The sequence below is a fragment of the Phyllobates terribilis genome, unplaced genomic scaffold (assembly GCF_046119375.1).
Source record: "Phyllobates terribilis strain yellow unplaced genomic scaffold, ASM4611937v1 Scaffold_13__5_contigs__length_258822181, whole genome shotgun sequence".
Taxonomy (NCBI): domain Eukaryota; kingdom Metazoa; phylum Chordata; class Amphibia; order Anura; family Dendrobatidae; genus Phyllobates; species Phyllobates terribilis.
In genome coordinates this window covers 196451824-196475892 of record NW_027362773.1, presented here as the reverse complement: position 1 = coordinate 196475892, position 24069 = coordinate 196451824, and the positions used below count along the sequence as shown (strand labels likewise).

The following is a 24069-nucleotide window of genomic DNA, read 5'->3' as shown; positions in this document are numbered from 1 at the left end:
GGCAGTAATGCAGTATATAAGTATAGTCTATATGGCGGTAATGCAGTATATAAGTATAGTCTACATGACAGTAATGCAAATTATAAGTACAGTCTATATGGCAGTAATGTAGTATATAAGTATAGTCTATATGGCAGTAATGCAGTATATAAGTACAGTCTATATGGCAGTAATGTAGTATATAAGTACAGTCTATATGGCAGTAATGTAGTATATAAGTACAGTCTATATGGCAGTAATGTAGTATATAAGTATAGTCTATATGGCAGTAATGCAGTATATAAGTATAGTCTATATGGCAGTAATGCAGCATATAAGTATAGTCTATATGGCAGTAATGTAGTATATAAGTATAGCCTATATGGCAGTAATGTAGTATATAAGTATAGTTTTTATGGAAGTAATGTAGTATATAAGTATAGTCTATATGGCAGTAATGCAGTATATAAGTATAGTCTATAAGGCAGTAATGTAGTATATAAGTATAGTCTATATGGCAGTAATGTAGTAAATAAATATAATCTATATGGCAGTAATGTAGTATATAAGTATAGTCTATATGGCAGTAATGTAGTATATAAGTATAGTCTACATGGCAGCAATGTAGTATATAAGTATAGTCTATATGGCAGTAATGTAGTATATAAGTATAGTCTATATGGCAGTAATGTAGTATATAAGTATAGTCTATATGGCAGTAATGTAGTATATAATTATAGTCTATATGGCAGTCATGTAGTATATAAGTATAGTCTATATGGCAGTAATGTAGTATATAAGTACAGTCTATATGGCAGTAATGTAGTATATAAGTATCATCTATATGGCAGTAATGCAGTATATAAGTATAGTCTACATGGCAGTAATGCTGTGTATAAGTACAGTCTATATGGCAGTAATGTAGTATATAAGTACAGTCTATATGGCGGTAATGTAGTATATAAGTATGATCTATATGGCAGTAATGCAGTATATAAGTATAGTCTATATGGCAGTAATGTAGTATATAAGTATAGTCTATATGTCATGATTGCAGTATATAAGTATAGTCTATATGGCAGTAATGCAGTATATAAGTATAGTCTATATGGCAGTAATGTAGTATATAAGTATAGTCTATATGGCAGTAATGCAGTATATAAGTATAGTCTATATGGCAGTAATGTAGTATATAAGTATAGTCTATATGGCAGTAATGGAGTATATAAGTATAGTCTATATGGCAGTAATGGAGTATATAAGTATAGTCTATATGGCAGTAATGTAGTATATAAGTATAGTCTATATGGCAGTAATGCAGTATATAAGTATAGTCTATATGGCGGTAATGCAGTATATAAGTATAGTCTACATGACAGTAATGCAAATTATAAGTACAGTCTATATGGCAGTAATGTAGTATATAAGTATAGTCTATATGGCAGTAATGCAGTATATAAGTACAGTCTATATGGCAGTAATGTAGTATATAAGTACAGTCTATATGGCAGTAATGTAGTATATAAGTACAGTCTATATGGCAGTAATGTAGTATATAAGTATAGTCTATATGGCAGTAATGCAGTATATAAGTATAGTCTATATGGCAGTAATGCAGCATATAAGTATAGTCTATATGGCAGTAATGTAGTATATAAGTATAGCCTATATGGCAGTAATGTAGTATATAAGTATAGTTTTTATGGAAGTAATGTAGTATATAAGTATAGTCTATATGGCAGTAATGCAGTATATAAGTATAGTCTATAAGGCAGTAATGTAGTATATAAGTATAGTCTATATGGCAGTAATGTAGTAAATAAATATAATCTATATGGCAGTAATGTAGTATATAAGTATAGTCTATATGGCAGTAATGTAGTATATAAGTATAGTCTACATGGCAGCAATGTAGTATATAAGTATAGTCTATATGGCAGTAATGTAGTATATAAGTATAGTCTATATGGCAGTAATGTAGTATATAAGTATAGTCTATATGGCAGTAATGTAGTATATAATTATAGTCTATATGGCAGTCATGTAGTATATAAGTATAGTCTATATGGCAGTAATGTAGTATATAAGTACAGTCTATATGGCAGTAATGTAGTATATAAGTATCATCTATATGGCAGTAATGCAGTATATAAGTATAGTCTACATGGCAGTAATGCTGTGTATAAGTACAGTCTATATGGCAGTAATGTAGTATATAAGTACAGTCTATATGGCGGTAATGTAGTATATAAGTATGATCTATATGGCAGTAATGCAGTATATAAGTATAGTCTATATGGCAGTAATGTAGTATATAAGTATAGTCTATATGTCATGATTGCAGTATATAAGTATAGTCTATATGGCAGTAATGCAGTATATAAGTATAGTCTATATGGCAGTAATGTAGTATATAAGTATAGTCTATATGGCAGTAATGTAGTATATAAATATAGTCTATATGGCAGTAATGTAGTATATAAGTATAGTCTATATGGCAGTAATGTAGTATATAAGTATAGTCTATATGGCAGTAATGCAGTATATAAGTATAGTCTATATGGCGGTAATGTAGTATATAAGTATGATCTATATGGCAGTAATGCAGTATATAAGTATAGTCTATATGGCAGTAATGTAGTATATAAGTATAGTCTATATGGCAGTAATGTAGTATATAAGTATAGTCTATATGGCAGTAATGTAGTATATAAGTATAGTCTATATGGCAGTAATGTAGTATATAAGTATAGTCTATATGGCAGTAATGTAGTATATAAGTATAGTCTAAAGGCAGTAATGCAGTATATAAGTATAGTCTATATGGCAGTAATGTAGTATATAAGTATAGTCTATATGGCTGTAATGTAGTATATAAGTATAGTCTATATGGCAGTAATGTAGTATATGAGTATAATCTATATGGCAGTAATGCAGTATATAAGTATAGTCTACATGGCAGTAATACAGTATATAAGTATAGTCTAAAGGCAGTAATGTAGCATATAAGTATAGTCTATATGGCAGTAATGTAGTATATAAGTATAGTCTAAATGGCAGTAATGCAGTATATAAGTATAGTCTATATGGCAGTAATGCAGTATATAAGTACAGTCTACATGGCAGTAATGTAGTATATAAGTATAGTCTATATGGCAGTAATGCAGTATATAAGTATAGTCTATATGGCAGTAATGTAGTATATAAGTATAGTCTATATGGCAGTAATGCAGTATATAAGTATAGTCTATATGGCAGTAATGTAGTATATAAGTATAGTCTAAATGGCAGTAATGTAGTATATAAGTATAGTCTATATGGCAGTAATGCAGTATATAAGTACAGTCTACATGGCAGTAATGTAGTATATAAGTATAGTCTATATGGCAGTAATGCAGTATATAAGTATAGTCTATATGGCAGTAATGTAGTATATAAGTATAGTCTATATGGCAGTAATGCAGTATATAAGTATAGTCTATATGGCAGTAATGTAGTATATAAGTATAGTGTATATGGCAGTAATGCAGTATATAAGTATAATCTATATGGCAGTAATGCAGTATATAAGTATAGTCTATATGGCAGTAATGTAGTATATAAGTATAGTCTATATGGCAGTAATGCGGTATATAAGTATAGTCTATATGGCAGTAATGCAGTGTATAAGTACAGTCTATATGGCAGTAATGCAGTGTATAAGTACAGTCTATATGGCAGTAATGTAGTATATAAGTATAGTCTATATGGCAGTAATGTAGTATATAAGGATAGTCTATATGGCAGTAATGCAGTATATAAGTATAGTCTATATGGCAGTAATGTAGTATATAATTACAGTCTATATGGCAGTAATGTAGTATATAAGTATAGTCTATATGGCAGTAATGCAGTATATAAGTACAGTCTATATGGCAGTAATGTAGTATATAATTACAGTCTATATGGCAGTAATGCAGTATATAAGTACAGTCTATATGGCAGTAATGCAGTGTATAAGTACAGTCTATATGGCAGTAATGTAGTATATAAGTATAGTCTATATTGCAGTAATGTAGTATATAAGTATAGTCTATATGGCAGTAATGCAGTATATAAGTACAGTCTATATAGCAGTAATGTAGTATATAAGTACAGTCTATATGGCAGTAATGCATTATATAAGTATAGTCTATATGTCATGATTGCAGTTATAAGTATAGCCTATATGGCAGTAATATAGTATAAAGGTAATTATGAAGGTAATTGCTTGCACCCAAAATTTTTAGCCAAGCAAGGGGGAGAGGCGAGGTTGAATACTTTTGCAAGCCACTGTATAGTTTATGTGGCAGTAATGCAGTATATAAGTACAGTCTATATGGCAGTAATGTAGTATATAAGTATAGTCTATATGGCAGTAATGTAGTATAAGTATAGTCTATATGACAGTAATGCAGTATATAATTATAGTCTATATGGCGGTAATGCAGTATATAAGTATAGTCTACATGACAGTAATGCAAATTATAAGTACAGTCTATATGGCAGTAATGTAGTATATAAGTATAGTCTATATGGCAGCAATGCAGTATATAAATACAGTCTATATGGCAGTAATGTAGTATATAAGTACAGACTATATGGCAGTAATGTAGTATATAAGTATAGTCTATATGGCAGTAATGCAGTATATAAGTATAGTCTATATGGCAGTAATGCGGTATATAAGTATAGTCTATATGGCAGTAATGTAGTATATAAGTATAGCCTATATGGCAGTAATGTAGTATATAAGTATAGTTTTTATGGAAGTAATGTAGTATATAAGTATAGTCTATATGGCAGTAATGTAGTATATAATTACAGTCTATATGGCAGTAATGTAGTATATAAGTATAGTCTATATGGCAGTAATGCAGTATATAAGTACAGTCTATATGGCAGTAATGTAGTATATAATTACAGTCTATATGGCAGTAATGTAGTATATAAGTATAGTCTATATGGCAGTAATGCAGTATATAAGTACAGTCTATATGGCAGTAATGTAGTATATAATTACAGTCTATATGGCAGTAATGTAGTATATAAGTATAGTCTATATGGCAGTAATGCAGTATATAAGTACAGTCTATATAGCAGTAATGTAGTATATAAGTATAGTCTATATGTCATGATTGCAGTTATAAGTATAGCCTATATGGCAGTAATATAGTATAAAGGTAATTATGAAGGTAATTGCTTGCACCCAAAATTTTTAGCCAAGCAAGGGGGAGAGGCGAGGTTGAATACTTTTGCAAGCCACTGTATAGTTTATGTGGCAGTAATGCAGTATATAAGTACAGTCTATATGGCAGTAATGTAGTATATAAGTATAGTCTATATGGCAGTAATGTAGTATATAAGTATAGTCTATATGGCAGTAATGCAGTATATAAGTATAGTCTATATGGCAGTAATGTAGTATATAAGTATAGTCTATATGGCAGTAATGCAGTATATAAGTATAGTCTATATGGCAGTAATGTAGTATATAAGTATAGTCTATATGGCAGTAATGGAGTATATAAGTATAGTCTATATGGCAGTAATGGAGTATATAAGTATAGTCTATATGGCAGTAATGGAGTATATAAGTATAGTCTATATGGCAGTAATGCAGTATATAAGTATAGTCTATATGGCGGTAATGCAGTATATAAGTATAGTCTACATGACAGTAATGCAAATTATAAGTACAGTCTATATGGCAGTAATGTAGTATATAAGTATAGTCTATATGGCAGTAATGCAGTATATAAGTACAGTCTATATGGCAGTAATGTAGTATATAAGTACAGTCTATATGGCAGTAATGTAGTATATAAGTACAGTCTATATGGCAGTAATGTAGTATATAAGTATAGTCTATATGGCAGTAATGCAGTATATAAGTATAGTCTATATGGCAGTAATGCAGCATATAAGTATAGTCTATATGGCAGTAATGTAGTATATAAGTATAGCCTATATGGCAGTAATGTAGTATATAAGTATAGTCTATATGGCAGTAATGCAGTATATAAGTATAGTCTATATGGCAGTAATGCAGCATATAAGTATAGTCTATATGGCAGTAATGTAGTATATAAGTATAGTCTATATGGCAGTAATGCAGTATATAAGTATAGTCTATATGGCAGTAATGTAGTATATAAGTATAGTCTATATGGCAGTAATGGAGTATATAAGTATAGTCTATATGGCAGTAATGGAGTATATAAGTATAGTCTATATGGCAGTAATGTAGTATATAAGTATAGTCTATATGGCAGTAATGCAGTATATAAGTATAGTCTATATGGCGGTAATGCAGTATATAAGTATAGTCTACATGACAGTAATGCAAATTATAAGTACAGTCTATATGGCAGTAATGTAGTATATAAGTATAGTCTATATGGCAGTAATGCAGTATATAAGTACAGTCTATATGGCAGTAATGTAGTATATAAGTACAGTCTATATGGCAGTAATGTAGTATATAAGTACAGTCTATATGGCAGTAATGTAGTATATAAGTATAGTCTATATGGCAGTAATGCAGTATATAAGTATAGTCTATATGGCAGTAATGCAGCATATAAGTATAGTCTATATGGCAGTAATGTAGTATATAAGTATAGCCTATATGGCAGTAATGTAGTATATAAGTATAGTTTTTATGGAAGTAATGTAGTATATAAGTATAGTCTATATGGCAGTAATGCAGTATATAAGTATAGTCTATAAGGCAGTAATGTAGTATATAAGTATAGTCTATATGGCAGTAATGTAGTAAATAAATATAATCTATATGGCAGTAATGTAGTATATAAGTATAGTCTATATGGCAGTAATGTAGTATATAAGTATAGTCTACATGGCAGCAATGTAGTATATAAGTATAGTCTATATGGCAGTAATGTAGTATATAAGTATAGTCTATATGGCAGTAATGTAGTATATAAGTATAGTCTATATGGCAGTAATGTAGTATATAATTATAGTCTATATGGCAGTCATGTAGTATATAAGTATAGTCTATATGGCAGTAATGTAGTATATAAGTACAGTCTATATGGCAGTAATGTAGTATATAAGTATCATCTATATGGCAGTAATGCAGTATATAAGTATAGTCTACATGGCAGTAATGCTGTGTATAAGTACAGTCTATATGGCAGTAATGTAGTATATAAGTACAGTCTATATGGCGGTAATGTAGTATATAAGTATGATCTATATGGCAGTAATGCAGTATATAAGTATAGTCTATATGGCAGTAATGTAGTATATAAGTATAGTCTATATGTCATGATTGCAGTATATAAGTATAGTCTATATGGCAGTAATGCAGTATATAAGTATAGTCTATATGGCAGTAATGTAGTATATAAGTATAGTCTATATGGCAGTAATGCAGTATATAAGTATAGTCTATATGGCAGTAATGTAGTATATAAGTATAGTCTATATGGCAGTAATGGAGTATATAAGTATAGTCTATATGGCAGTAATGGAGTATATAAGTATAGTCTATATGGCAGTAATGTAGTATATAAGTATAGTCTATATGGCAGTAATGCAGTATATAAGTATAGTCTATATGGCGGTAATGCAGTATATAAGTATAGTCTACATGACAGTAATGCAAATTATAAGTACAGTCTATATGGCAGTAATGTAGTATATAAGTATAGTCTATATGGCAGTAATGCAGTATATAAGTACAGTCTATATGGCAGTAATGTAGTATATAAGTACAGTCTATATGGCAGTAATGTAGTATATAAGTACAGTCTATATGGCAGTAATGTAGTATATAAGTATAGTCTATATGGCAGTAATGCAGTATATAAGTATAGTCTATATGGCAGTAATGCAGCATATAAGTATAGTCTATATGGCAGTAATGTAGTATATAAGTATAGCCTATATGGCAGTAATGTAGTATATAAGTATAGTTTTTATGGAAGTAATGTAGTATATAAGTATAGTCTATATGGCAGTAATGCAGTATATAAGTATAGTCTATAAGGCAGTAATGTAGTATATAAGTATAGTCTATATGGCAGTAATGTAGTAAATAAATATAATCTATATGGCAGTAATGTAGTATATAAGTATAGTCTATATGGCAGTAATGTAGTATATAAGTATAGTCTACATGGCAGCAATGTAGTATATAAGTATAGTCTATATGGCAGTAATGTAGTATATAAGTATAGTCTATATGGCAGTAATGTAGTATATAAGTATAGTCTATATGGCAGTAATGTAGTATATAATTATAGTCTATATGGCAGTCATGTAGTATATAAGTATAGTCTATATGGCAGTAATGTAGTATATAAGTACAGTCTATATGGCAGTAATGTAGTATATAAGTATCATCTATATGGCAGTAATGCAGTATATAAGTATAGTCTACATGGCAGTAATGCTGTGTATAAGTACAGTCTATATGGCAGTAATGTAGTATATAAGTACAGTCTATATGGCGGTAATGTAGTATATAAGTATGATCTATATGGCAGTAATGCAGTATATAAGTATAGTCTATATGGCAGTAATGTAGTATATAAGTATAGTCTATATGTCATGATTGCAGTATATAAGTATAGTCTATATGGCAGTAATGCAGTATATAAGTATAGTCTATATGGCAGTAATGTAGTATATAAGTATAGTCTATATGGCAGTAATGTAGTATATAAATATAGTCTATATGGCAGTAATGTAGTATATAAGTATAGTCTATATGGCAGTAATGTAGTATATAAGTATAGTCTATATGGCAGTAATGCAGTATATAAGTATAGTCTATATGGCGGTAATGTAGTATATAAGTATGATCTATATGGCAGTAATGCAGTATATAAGTATAGTCTATATGGCAGTAATGTAGTATATAAGTATAGTCTATATGGCAGTAATGTAGTATATAAGTATAGTCTATATGGCAGTAATGTAGTATATAAGTATAGTCTATATGGCAGTAATGTAGTATATAAGTATAGTCTATATGGCAGTAATGTAGTATATAAGTATAGTCTAAAGGCAGTAATGCAGTATATAAGTATAGTCTATATGGCAGTAATGTAGTATATAAGTATAGTCTATATGGCTGTAATGTAGTATATAAGTATAGTCTATATGGCAGTAATGTAGTATATGAGTATAATCTATATGGCAGTAATGCAGTATATAAGTATAGTCTACATGGCAGTAATACAGTATATAAGTATAGTCTAAAGGCAGTAATGTAGCATATAAGTATAGTCTATATGGCAGTAATGTAGTATATAAGTATAGTCTAAATGGCAGTAATGCAGTATATAAGTATAGTCTATATGGCAGTAATGCAGTATATAAGTACAGTCTACATGGCAGTAATGTAGTATATAAGTATAGTCTATATGGCAGTAATGCAGTATATAAGTATAGTCTATATGGCAGTAATGTAGTATATAAGTATAGTCTATATGGCAGTAATGCAGTATATAAGTATAGTCTATATGGCAGTAATGTAGTATATAAGTATAGTCTAAATGGCAGTAATGTAGTATATAAGTATAGTCTATATGGCAGTAATGCAGTATATAAGTACAGTCTACATGGCAGTAATGTAGTATATAAGTATAGTCTATATGGCAGTAATGCAGTATATAAGTATAGTCTATATGGCAGTAATGTAGTATATAAGTATAGTCTATATGGCAGTAATGCAGTATATAAGTATAGTCTATATGGCAGTAATGTAGTATATAAGTATAGTGTATATGGCAGTAATGCAGTATATAAGTATAATCTATATGGCAGTAATGCAGTATATAAGTATAGTCTATATGGCAGTAATGTAGTATATAAGTATAGTCTATATGGCAGTAATGCGGTATATAAGTATAGTCTATATGGCAGTAATGCAGTGTATAAGTACAGTCTATATGGCAGTAATGCAGTGTATAAGTACAGTCTATATGGCAGTAATGTAGTATATAAGTATAGTCTATATGGCAGTAATGTAGTATATAAGGATAGTCTATATGGCAGTAATGCAGTATATAAGTATAGTCTATATGGCAGTAATGTAGTATATAATTACAGTCTATATGGCAGTAATGTAGTATATAAGTATAGTCTATATGGCAGTAATGCAGTATATAAGTACAGTCTATATGGCAGTAATGTAGTATATAATTACAGTCTATATGGCAGTAATGCAGTATATAAGTACAGTCTATATGGCAGTAATGCAGTGTATAAGTACAGTCTATATGGCAGTAATGTAGTATATAAGTATAGTCTATATTGCAGTAATGTAGTATATAAGTATAGTCTATATGGCAGTAATGCAGTATATAAGTACAGTCTATATAGCAGTAATGTAGTATATAAGTACAGTCTATATGGCAGTAATGCATTATATAAGTATAGTCTATATGTCATGATTGCAGTTATAAGTATAGCCTATATGGCAGTAATATAGTATAAAGGTAATTATGAAGGTAATTGCTTGCACCCAAAATTTTTAGCCAAGCAAGGGGGAGAGGCGAGGTTGAATACTTTTGCAAGCCACTGTATAGTTTATGTGGCAGTAATGCAGTATATAAGTACAGTCTATATGGCAGTAATGTAGTATATAAGTATAGTCTATATGGCAGTAATGTAGTATAAGTATAGTCTATATGACAGTAATGCAGTATATAATTATAGTCTATATGGCGGTAATGCAGTATATAAGTATAGTCTACATGACAGTAATGCAAATTATAAGTACAGTCTATATGGCAGTAATGTAGTATATAAGTATAGTCTATATGGCAGCAATGCAGTATATAAATACAGTCTATATGGCAGTAATGTAGTATATAAGTACAGACTATATGGCAGTAATGTAGTATATAAGTATAGTCTATATGGCAGTAATGCAGTATATAAGTATAGTCTATATGGCAGTAATGCGGTATATAAGTATAGTCTATATGGCAGTAATGTAGTATATAAGTATAGCCTATATGGCAGTAATGTAGTATATAAGTATAGTTTTTATGGAAGTAATGTAGTATATAAGTATAGTCTATATGGCAGTAATGTAGTATATAATTACAGTCTATATGGCAGTAATGTAGTATATAAGTATAGTCTATATGGCAGTAATGCAGTATATAAGTACAGTCTATATGGCAGTAATGTAGTATATAATTACAGTCTATATGGCAGTAATGTAGTATATAAGTATAGTCTATATGGCAGTAATGCAGTATATAAGTACAGTCTATATGGCAGTAATGTAGTATATAATTACAGTCTATATGGCAGTAATGTAGTATATAAGTATAGTCTATATGGCAGTAATGCAGTATATAAGTACAGTCTATATAGCAGTAATGTAGTATATAAGTATAGTCTATATGTCATGATTGCAGTTATAAGTATAGCCTATATGGCAGTAATATAGTATAAAGGTAATTATGAAGGTAATTGCTTGCACCCAAAATTTTTAGCCAAGGAAGGGGGAGAGGCGAGGTTGAATACTTTTGCAAGCCACTGTATAGTTTATGTGGCAGTAATGCAGTATATAAGTACAGTCTATATGGCAGTAATGTAGTATATAAGTATAGTCTATATGGCAGTAATGTAGTATATAAGTATAGTCTATATGGCAGTAATGCAGTATATAAGTATAGTCTATATGGCAGTAATGTAGTATATAAGTATAGTCTATATGGCAGTAATGCAGTATATAAGTATAGTCTATATGGCAGTAATGTAGTATATAAGTATAGTCTATATGGCAGTAATGGAGTATATAAGTATAGTCTATATGGCAGTAATGGAGTATATAAGTATAGTCTATATGGCAGTAATGGAGTATATAAGTATAGTCTATATGGCAGTAATGCAGTATATAAGTATAGTCTATATGGCGGTAATGCAGTATATAAGTATAGTCTACATGACAGTAATGCAAATTATAAGTACAGTCTATATGGCAGTAATGTAGTATATAAGTATAGTCTATATGGCAGTAATGCAGTATATAAGTACAGTCTATATGGCAGTAATGTAGTATATAAGTACAGTCTATATGGCAGTAATGTAGTATATAAGTACAGTCTATATGGCAGTAATGTAGTATATAAGTATAGTCTATATGGCAGTAATGCAGTATATAAGTATAGTCTATATGGCAGTAATGCAGCATATAAGTATAGTCTATATGGCAGTAATGTAGTATATAAGTATAGCCTATATGGCAGTAATGTAGTATATAAGTATAGTCTATATGGCAGTAATGCAGTATATAAGTATAGTCTATATGGCAGTAATGCAGCATATAAGTATAGTCTATATGGCAGTAATGTAGTATATAAGTATAGTCTATATGGCAGTAATGCAGTATATAAGTATAGTCTATATGGCAGTAATGTAGTATATAAGTATAGTCTATATGGCAGTAATGGAGTATATAAGTATAGTCTATATGGCAGTAATGGAGTATATAAGTATAGTCTATATGGCAGTAATGTAGTATATAAGTATAGTCTATATGGCAGTAATGCAGTATATAAGTATAGTCTATATGGCGGTAATGCAGTATATAAGTATAGTCTACATGACAGTAATGCAAATTATAAGTACAGTCTATATGGCAGTAATGTAGTATATAAGTATAGTCTATATGGCAGTAATGCAGTATATAAGTACAGTCTATATGGCAGTAATGTAGTATATAAGTACAGTCTATATGGCAGTAATGTAGTATATAAGTACAGTCTATATGGCAGTAATGTAGTATATAAGTATAGTCTATATGGCAGTAATGCAGTATATAAGTATAGTCTATATGGCAGTAATGCAGCATATAAGTATAGTCTATATGGCAGTAATGTAGTATATAAGTATAGCCTATATGGCAGTAATGTAGTATATAAGTATAGTTTTTATGGAAGTAATGTAGTACAGTTAGGTCCATATGTATTTGGACAGAGCCAGCATTTTTCTAATTTTGGTTCTAGACATTACTACAATGAATTTTAAACAAAACAATTCAGATGCAGTTGAAGTTCAGACTTTCAGCTTTCATTTGAGGGTATCCACATTAAAATTGGATGAAGGGTTTAGGAGTTTCAGCTCCTTAACATGTGCCACCCTGTTTTTAAAGGGACCAAAAGTAATTGGACAATTGACTCCAAGGCTATTTCATGGACAGGTGTGGGCAATCCCTTCGTTATGTCATTCTCAATTAAGCAGATAAAAGGCCTGGAGTTGATTTGAGGTGTGGTGCTTGCATTTGGAATGTTTTGCTGTGAAGTAAACATGCGGTCAAAGGAGCTCTCCATGCAGGTGAAACAAGCCATCCTTAAGCTGCAAAACCAGAAAAAAACCATCCGAGAAATTGCTACAATATTAGGAGTGGCAAAATCAACAGTTTGGTGCATCCTGAGAAAGAAAGAAAGCACTGGTGAACTCATCAATGCAAAAAGACCTGGGCGCCCACGGAATACAACAATGGTGGATGATTGCAGAATAATCTCCATGGTGAAGAGAAACCCCTTCACAACAGCCAACCAAGTGAACAACACTCTCCAGGAGGTAGGCGTATCAATATCCAAATCTACCATAAAAGAGAAGACTGCATGAAAGTAAAAACAGAGGGTTCACTGCACGGTGCAAGCCACTCATAAGCATCAAGAATAAAAAGGCTAGACTGGACTTTGCTAAAAAACATCTAAAAAAGCCAGCACAGTTCTGGAAGAACATTCTTTGGACAGATGAAACCAAGATCAACCTCTACCAGAATGATGGAAAGAGAAAAGTATGACGAAGGCGTGGTACAGCTCATGATCCAAAGCATACCACATCATCTGTAAAACACAGCGGAGGCAGTGTGATGGCTTGGGCATGCATGGCTGCCAGTGGCACTGGGTCACTAGTGTTTATTGATGATGTGACACAGGACAGAAGCAGCCGAATGAATTCTGATGTATTCAGAGCCATACTGTGTGCTCAGATCCAGCCAAATGCAGCCAAACTGATTGGTCGTCGTTTCATACTACACATGGACAATGACCCAAAACATAAAGCCAAAGCAACCCAGGAGTTTATTAACCCTAGAACGCATACCTGGGGCCTCGCAGGCCCGCCCTGTTAATTGTTTTCTATTTTCTGCAAGATTACTTTAGTTAGAATTTTGAAACTCTAGGTATTCCTCAGGTATATAGTTGTTTGTCATTTTTGTTTGAGTTATTCCATGTTATTTGCACACGGGCCTAAAAGGCCCCAGGTATGTGAAAAAGTAGATTTTTATGGTCATGCGTTCTAGGGTTAAAGCAAAGAAGTGGAATATTCTGTAATGGCCAAGTCAGTCAACTGATCTCAACCCAATTGAGCATGCATTTCACTTGTTAAAGACTAAACTTCAGACAGAAAGGCCCACAAACAAACAGCAACTGAAAACCACCACAGTGAAGGCCTGGCAGAGCATCAAAATGGAGGAAACACAACGTCTGGTGATGTCCATGAGTTCAAGACTTTAGGCAGTCATTGCCAACAAAGGGTTTTCAACCAAGTACTAGAAATGAACATTTTATTTACAATTATTTAATCTGTCCAATTACTTTTGGTCCCTTTAAAAACAGGGTGGCACATGTTAAGGAGCTGAAACTCCTAAACCCTTCATCCAATTTTAATGTGGATACCCTCAAATGAAAGCTGAAAGTCTGAACTTCAACTGCATCTGAATTGTTTGGTTTAAAATTCATTGTGGTAATGTCTAGAACCAAAATTAGAAAAATGTTGTCTCTGTCCAAATATATATGGACCTAACTGTATATAAGTACAGTCTATATGGCAGTAATGCAGTATACAAGTATAGTTTACATGACAGTAATGCAAATTATAAGTATAGTCTATAGGCAGTAATGCAGTATATAAGTATAGTCTATATGGCAGTAATGTAGTATATAAGTATAGTCTATATGGCAGTAATGCAGATTATTTTTTTTTTACTTACATTTTTTGCGCCTTCCACAAAAATGTTGTTTTTGTGTATTGCTATATGACTCTTGTGTATGGCTGTAATTGGGCTTTCCTGAGTGAAGATTTACTTTACTTTCTGCTGATCGTTTATACAGCACGTGGGGGTGATATCCTTCAGGAGAGGTAAGGTTGTGTTTATTTGCAAGATGCTGCGGGATTGGTGATATAAAATATTCCCTTGAGCGCGTCCTTAAGAAACCTGACTGAAAAGAATAGATTTTATTAGCGCGGTTCATTAAATGACAGATACATACTTAATACATAAGTGGTTTATTCAGGGGTAAGAGTAGCCAGGGCCCCAGGCAGTTTAGAAGGTCTGCCCCCCCCCCCGTACCTGATGTATCACGTGACATGTCACATGATCCCTTTGATAAATCATGTGAGTAACACACGGGTGCTCTGGTGCATATCTGTAGATGATTATTTTTTCACATTAATTGTATGACTTAATATTGAGCACAATTAAGTATGCTGACATCCTCTATGTACAGTATGAAACCCTACATAGAATATGAGCTTCCACATAATCCCCCTATATATAGTATAAGCCCCACATAGCTACCTATATACAGTATGAGGCCGCACGTAGCCATCTACATACAACATGAGGCCGCACGTAGCCATCTATATACAGTATGAGGCTGCACGTAGCCATCTATATACAGCATGAGGCCACATGTAGCCATCTATATACAGTATGAGATCGCACATAGCCATCTATATACAGTATGAGGCCGCACGTAGCCATCTATATACAGTATGAGGCCGCACGTAGCCATCTATATACAGTATGAGGCCGCACGTAGCCATCTATATACAGTATGAGGTTGCACGTAGCCATCTATATACAGTATGAGGCTGCACGTAGCCATCTATATACAGTATGAGGCCGCACGTAGCCATCTATATACAGTATGAGGCCGCACGTAGCCATCTATATACAGCATGAGGCCACACATGGCCATCTATATACAGCGGGAGGCCGCACGTAGCCATCTATACACAGCGGGAGTCCGCACGTAGCCATCTATATACAGTATGCAGCTGCACGTAGCTCCCCATGTCCAGAACAAGGCCGCACGTAGTTCCCCATGTCCAGCATGAGGCCGCACGTAGCTTCCCATGTCCAGCATGAGGTCGCACGTAGCTTCCCATGTCCAGCATGAGGCTGCACGGCGCTCCCCATGTCCAGCCTGAGGCCGCACGGCGCTCACCTGATACAGCATGAGGCCACACATAGCACCCTATATACAGTATGTACACACACAGTGATGCACACACACGGTCATTCACATGCAGATACGCACATGCACTCACGTATACACATGCAGATTTGCACGTATACGGGTCGCAGAAATGTGCACACACACAAACATAGACATATACAAAGCACAAATAGAACAAAAAAAATGATCACAGGCCACAATACATATTAATGAAATGAATATTTATTTATTAAAAAAAAATAACAAGCCTACAACCTGCAGTAACCCTTGCTCCACGACATCGCTGCACGACCAGCTCTACCCCCACCTACTATATCCTCACCCATCCCTTGTAGATTGTGAGCCCTCCCGGGCTGGGTCCTCTCTCCTCCTGTACCAATCGCTGACTCGTTTTGTTAAGGTTATTTTAAGTGTTTTTGCTATGTATACCCCTTTTTCACATGTAAAGCGCCATAAAATAAGTGGCGCTATAATAATAAATACTACTACTACTACTACTAATAATAATAATAATAATAATAATAAACAGGCAATGGAAGAAAAAGTGCACAGTGCAAATGGCTATGTGAATAAAGGACGCGCAGCCGTGGAGACATAATTCATGGTAATATTAAGATAACAATATATACATATATGTGTTTGTCCCCTCCATGTCATGAAATCATAACCATGCTAATATACAATAATGCAGCACATGTATACATATACCTGCATGTCACCCCTATCAAAAATATAATGGCATTTTCTGCCAGATTAGGGGTAATCCAGAACTGTAGCACTGCGCAGCTGGTGGGGGAGCGGCCCGTCTTCTCCCCCCCCTCGCCGTCCAGCCCGCCCCTGCCTGCCGGTATATGTGCGGCGCATTAGCGGCACACACATTATAGTGAGGGCAATCTGGCCAAGGGCCCCCCCCCGGAGCTTCGGGCCCCAGACGGTAGCCCAGATTGCCCTCACTATAATCCACCTATGGGTTTATTAGTCAACGCGTTTCAAGGTATACAAACTTCTTCTTCAGGACAGCCACAAACTCCTGAAGAAGTTTGTATACTCGAAATGCGTTGACTAATAAACCACTTACACTTGGATTGGCATCCTTCCTACACGGCAGCGCAGAATTAACCCATTTGTTTCTCAATTACCTGCACAGAGAAAGATTAACATGGCGCACAAAATGGATTCAAGAGGTAGTCAGAAATGTCACTAGATCTATATATCTATCTACTTATCTATCTATGTAAAAAATAATGGAACAGCCTCGCAACTGCCCACAGTGGTGCCAGGCATACAAACAAATTTCCAATTTGTTATAGTATACAGAACGTAAAAAAAGAGGCAGCACTCCAATTAAGATAAAAATTCTAATTATAATTCTTTTAATTCTAAGATTCTAAGAAATTGACTGTATGGTAATGATTGAATCATATATTTTGAATGGTGATTATTATATAGTAATAAATCATTCCTATCTTTTTGTTTAACATAGCGGGAGGTAGTAAGCATTTTATTTTCTTGCCAAACAAGTACATCCAGGAACTGTATGTTGGTACTTCAACTGAACAGTGTAAATGTAATAGTTGTATCTATCTGGTTTAAAAATATATGAAGATCATGCAATTCTGTTCGTGCATCAGTCGAGAGGAGGAAGACATCGTCTACGTACCTCCACGACCTGCGTACATGTTCAAAGTGTACAAGACAAGATCCTCCTCCAATGTTGTCATAGCAATGTTTGCATAGGCTGGAGCCATATTGGCCCCCATCATGGTTCCTCAGCTCTGTGTATAGAATTCATCTCCAAACAAAAAGTAATTATGTCTCAACATAAAGTCCAACAGTTTAATAATAAACCATTGTCTTTTGCCTGAGAAATTTGTTGATAACATTTTATGTTTCACTGCCATAACTCCCCTTTCATGATCAATAGATGTATGAATTATAGATTATATAAAGAGATGTATGAATTATAGATGATATAAAGAAATAAGACATGGACACAGACATAAGAGACCCCTGTGCAAGAACAATATATGGGCCCTTTGCAGTCCAATATCTCATCAAAATGCACAATTGCATTGCCTCTCGGGCCTTATCTATCTATCTATATATTTATCCATTATCTATCTAATCATAATAGAGTGGAACAGCACTAAAACACTACTGAAGGCCTTCTTCACATGTCCATTTTTTATGTCCGTATGCGGTCCATTTTTTAAGGACCGTAAATACGGACACACGCACACCCATTGTATTCAATGGTGGTGCGCGCATGTCAGGTTTTTCACATGGACAGTACTATCCATGGCCCGTTACCAGCCTATTAATATCAGCCTGCAGCTGTCTGTTTAGCCTTTGCTGGTTAGTAATATTAGGGGGAACCTCACATCATTTGTTGCAGGGTTCTCCCATTTACTAACCAGTAAAGGCTAAGCAAAAAGCTGTAAGTTGTTATTAATAGGCTGGAAACCTTTATGGTTATTGGCCCCTTCCCAGAATATTAACACCAGTCCCTAGCTTTCAGCTTTCCCTCAGCTGGTCTTGAAAATTAAGGGGGACCCCACATCGTTTGTTTATTTTATTTATTTATTTAAATAATAAATACAACTACAGAGAAATAAGCACGCAAAGAACTGATTATATATCACACTGACATATTTCTATCTGTCTAATAAAAAAAATGGAGGCAGCATACCACGTTGTAAAGGTGAAAAAGTGCTATTTAATAGCCCATAATGGCGACGCTTCAGCTCCAAGTGTAAACCTTTGAGAAAGGTTCATGTGGCACCCCAGGAGTCCGGTTGCCACAGTGGTATTGCCTCCCTCACAAGAGGTGATGCCATGCCTGGAAGCAAGCAGAGGTCCCCTAATCAGGTTTTACTAAGCATGCAACACTGTCCTGGCTCCAGACCAGCAAGGGGAGTTCCTCCCTTGGCAACTGGGATCTGAAGGCGGGGTTAGTTAGTCTTGGTGTGAGGAGTTGAAGTGAGGACGTAGACGAGAGAGGAGTTGGGGACTGGAGCTGCGCGGCAGCTCACCCCAGAAGAACCAGCACAGAAGAACCGGACACGGGAGTTCGAGGCTGTGGGGCACCGAAGGCCCAGCAGTAGAAACCGGAGGGCAGGAGACTGCAGGTCTCCTGGCCCTATCAGACGTCAGGAGGCTCAGCAGCACCGCAGGGCCCAGCACCGTCACGTGGGAGCGACGCACCAGCAAGGCCCGAGCTGCCTGCCATACGGGTGAGCACAGAAACGTTGCACTCAAGGACAAGGGCCACCGCACAGCTACAAGCAGCAGGGCCAAAGAGTTTAGTGGAAAGGGAAGGCCTCCAACTTCACCTGGCAAGGAGGATTCTTTACTTGCTTCCAGGCTGCCCGGACTTCCACTTCTAGCCTCCTAGTCCCGGCTTGTCTAATCACCACCAGTAAAGATAAGAGGAAACCGCCATTAAGTTGTGGACTGATTATTGCTGCGCCATCAGCCCCTGCACTACAACGCCCAGCATAACCCATAACATCTACACTGCCCTGGAACTAAGCTCTACCTGTGGAGAGCCACACCATCCCTGCTGCAGTAACATCAGCTCCAGAGGACTGCTCCGCAGCGGCGGCTCCCTTGGCCGCATACCACAGGTGGCATCACGAACTTTATACAATCACTATAAATCCCCTCTCAATAACCCCTTTTTTATTGACCGCCCTGGGTCACGGACCGGGTCACCGCCACTGTGACCCCCCCTCCCAGCATCTACCGGCCTGGCACCGGGTACCCCACGGCCCAGGGGGCGCGTCACTCACACTTGGAGCAAAATCGTTGCCATTATGAGCTATTAACTAGCATTTTTTCACCTTTACAAGCTGGTGTGCTGCCTCTAATTTTTTTTTATTATATTGAAAGTTTGGTATTTGCCTGGAGGGCACGGCATCCAGATGCATTGCTGATGCTGCTTTTGCTTTTTAATTTATCTATCTATCATGTTCCTCATTGCAATCTATCTCTATCTTTGAACATCTTTAATACCTAACACTCTTTAATTTCTATGCTGTATTTAATTTCATATGTATCACACTGACAGCACACTGACACACGGATGGCACATACATACACAAGGATGGCACACAGACACAGACCACGGATCTCACCAGTACCGGAATCACCGGGATGTTTGAAGGAGACCTAAAAAGGTGAGTGCAAAGTCTAATGGACATATACTCAATTTGTCCACTATAATAAAATATTTCAAGGAAAGCAGGACACCGTTGATGCAAAAAGTGTAAAAGTTTGAACTTTAATTAGTCCATGTGGCGACGTTTCAGTCCTATCACAGAACCTTTCTCAAGCCTTGGTGGACCAAAAACATCGCCACATAGGCTCATTAATTATCAATGGTGGGCTGCCTCCCTTAATTATTTTATCTATCTATTAACTATCTTTCTATCTAATCTATTTATCTCTCATCTTCTAATATATCTATCTCTAACTACTAACCTACATTTGGGCAAAAAAAAAAAATCTACCAATTTTCTCTTTGAAGCTAAATTCCACTTTCTATGGATTTGTCAGTTTACAACACTGAACTATTTGGCATAAAATCAAGCTGTAACCCTACACCGCTTGTCATCTCCGAGATCTCGATAAGTATTTGCTTAAGGATGTATCATCAATGAGTCTTGTTCAGTCCTGATGAGAGCACTTGAGTATTTCATTCTAAAAGGGCTCAGAGTTTTAAGAATTATTTTGCATCACTATCGCTTCAACTTCAGCAAGTTTTTGTTGCCCTCCAATTAGAAATTTGCTAATTTGTAATACAAAACAAAGTAATGGCCGCTGTCTCACATCCATAATATCAGCTTTATTCCTGCTACATCAGGATCTCCTGTGGTTCTACCCAACTATGGAAATCTCATTGCAGTAGCTTAGGTAGCCATGGATACGACCACTAACAACTGACTGTCACTAACAATTAACTGTCGCTATGTGAGTGGTCGTAACCGATGGATACCTAGGCTACTACAATGCCCTGCACATGGGGTAAGCGACATAGCTAATCAGAAGAACTATATTACATTTCTAATTGGAGGTATTTGCTCATATTATTATTATTATACCTACTACATATTGGAATAGGGTGTTGGAGATGGGAATACCCCTTTAAATAAAAGTTCTTTCAACCCATCGATTTTGAATAGCCAGTCATCTTCTTTGTATGGGAGCCTCCTGATTGCCAGGAGAATGATCGGGCATGTTCACATTCTGCAGCCAACCCGAATGTTATCTGAGAGATAAATCACCATGAGGATAAGTATTGCAAACTGATCTGCCCTGTCAGGTATGGTTCTTGAAGGATGGAAGCTCTACAATGGTAGTGTGAATAGAGCCATTTCAAAAAAAGCCATAAAAAGAGGGTGGCGAGGCTCTTTTTGTTAATTTTTTTTTTGCAGTTTAATTTTTTTTTTCATTCCTATTCTCTATTTGCCCATATGAGTTACTTTGATATGAGTGAATCTTGAAATTCAACTTTACCAGATTAGCCAAATTTTGCCAGGAAATTTGATTCTCGAATCTCTATGAATCAACAGTAATGAAAAGCCTCAAATTGCCCTTAAAAGATGCATGTAACACTCTGAGGTCTCCTAGGACTGTACTGAACCCCTAATAAACTCTTTAGCATAAACACAGTCTTAATGAACTCAACATACACTACCGTTCAAAAGTTTGGGGTCATTTAGAAATTTCATTATTTTTGAAAGAAAAGCACATTTTCTTCAATGAAGCTAACATTAAATGAATCAGAAATACACGCTATACATTGTTAATGTGGTAAATGACTATTCTAGCTGCAAACGTCTTGTTTTTATTGCAATATCTACATAGGTGTATAGAGCCCTATTTCCAACAACCACCACTCCAGTGTTTTAATGGTACATTGTATTTGCTAACTGTGTAAGAAGGCTAATGGATGTTTAGAAAACCATAGAAAACCCTTGCACAAGTATGCTAGCCCAGCTGAAAATGGTTTGGCTGAATTGAGAAGCTATAAAATTGACCTTCCTTTGAGCTAGTTGAGAATCTGGAGCATTACATTTGTTTGTTCTATGAAACTCTCAAAATGGCCAGAAAAAGAGAACTTTCATGTGAAACTCGACAGTCTATTCTTGTTCTTAGAAATGAAGGCTATTTCATGCGAGAAATCGCCAAAAAAATGAAGATTTCCTACAACGGTGTGTACTGCTCCCTTCAGAGGAGAGCACAAACAGGCTCTAACCAGAGTAGAAAGAGAAGTGGGAGGCCCCGCTGCACAACTGAGTAACAAGACAAGTACATTAGAGTCTCTAGTTTGAGAAATCGACAACTCACAGCTCCTCAACTGGCAGCTTCATTAAATAGTCCACGCAAAACGCCAGTGTCAACGGCTACAGTGAAAAGGTGACTGCGGGATGCTGGTGTGGTGCCCAGCTGCGCTTGGTACCACAGATCCTAGAAGGGTGTATTGATGGAATCCTCCACAAGAGGCCCCCATAAACATTCACACATCTCCATCTTCCACCTCAGACCAGCAGAGGGAGCCCGTTAGGGATATAAATAGGGAAGGTGGAGCTAGGCAGTTCAGTTCCTCTGAAGAGTTCCTGCAGACTGAGACAAAGAGACAGGTCAGTCTGCAGCGGAGCTCAATCTAGTTTAGAGAACTCGGCTAATAGTTCAGCAGTGGAGCACGAGGCTCCTGCTAGCTAGATTCAGGGAGCTCAGCTAGAGCTCAAGGTGTGCAGGCGCCATAAGGTCGGTGAAGAGCGGCAAGCTGCCGTTAGTGTGAGTAGCCTAGTGAGGGCCCGAGCGTGGCCGAAGGTGAGTGGAAAGTGAGTAGCAGTGTGGGCAGAGGAGCTTACCCAGCTCACCCCGAAACATATACCGGACACCGGGTCCGAGCTTACCGGGATCTCTACGACCCAGTAAGGCATAACCGGAATCCCTGGAGAGCTACAGGTCCCAGGTTCACCAGAGAGCTGATATGTAACAGAGCCAGGAGACACATAGGCACCGTAAACTTGGAGCGTGCACTCCAAGAGAAGGCCCTACCACAACGTCAGCCGGTGCAGGACAGAGATAAAGTTAGGCCTAGCTTTAGGCAGGTCGGAAACTTACTACGCAAAGGCAAGAAACAGGAGGCCCTACACCTGCTCATTGGGGAGGATCCTGATATGCACCCTTCACCCTACAGTGCTCCGGGACGTGCCTGAATTTCCATCAGTAAAAGGTACTGAAGTGACTATCATGTCCGTCCCTGTTCTTGCTCTGACCCGGCTGGGTCTTGCCTGTCCTGCATCCCCCTCTCCGTACGCTGCCCTGAGGCCTAGCTCCACCTGTGGGGAGCTATACCATCAAGCTGCCTTATCACCGACCTCAGTGGACTGCCGCAGCGCTGGTGATTCTCACCAGAAACTACAGGTGGCGTCATGAACTTTCATAAAATTAACAAACAATCCCCTTTTAAAAGCTGACCCCCGAGTACGGGCCCGGGAGCCAACCACAGCGACATCCTCAAGGCCAGGCAAAGGCCCGGGTACCGAGTCGTCCCCATCCCCCTGGGCGAGTCACTGACCTTCAGGGCAAAGTGGCAAAGAAAAAGCCATATCTGAGACTGGCTAATAAAAGGAAAAGATTAATATGGGCGAAAGAACACAGAAGAAGATTGGAAAAAGTTTTATGGACAGACGAATCAAAGTTTGAGGTGTTTGGTTCACAAAGAAGAACATTTGTGAGACGCAGAACAACTGAAAAGATGCTGGAAGAGTGCCTGACGCCATCTGTCAAACATGGTGGAGGTAAT

At 35.9% G+C, this 24069-nt stretch overlaps 1 protein-coding gene across 1 annotated transcript in view; it reads right to left on the bottom strand.

Annotated features, from left to right (window-relative positions):
• The window catches only part of ADAMTS18 (ADAM metallopeptidase with thrombospondin type 1 motif 18), a 206695-nt gene that overhangs the window by 119508 nt on the left and 63118 nt on the right, over nt 1–24069 (bottom strand). Inside the window, exon 4 of the mRNA XM_073659152.1 lies at nt 14999–15227. Coding sequence (XP_073515253.1) covers nt 14999–15227 — 229 coding nt within the window. The remainder of the gene's footprint in view (nt 1–14998; nt 15228–24069) is intronic.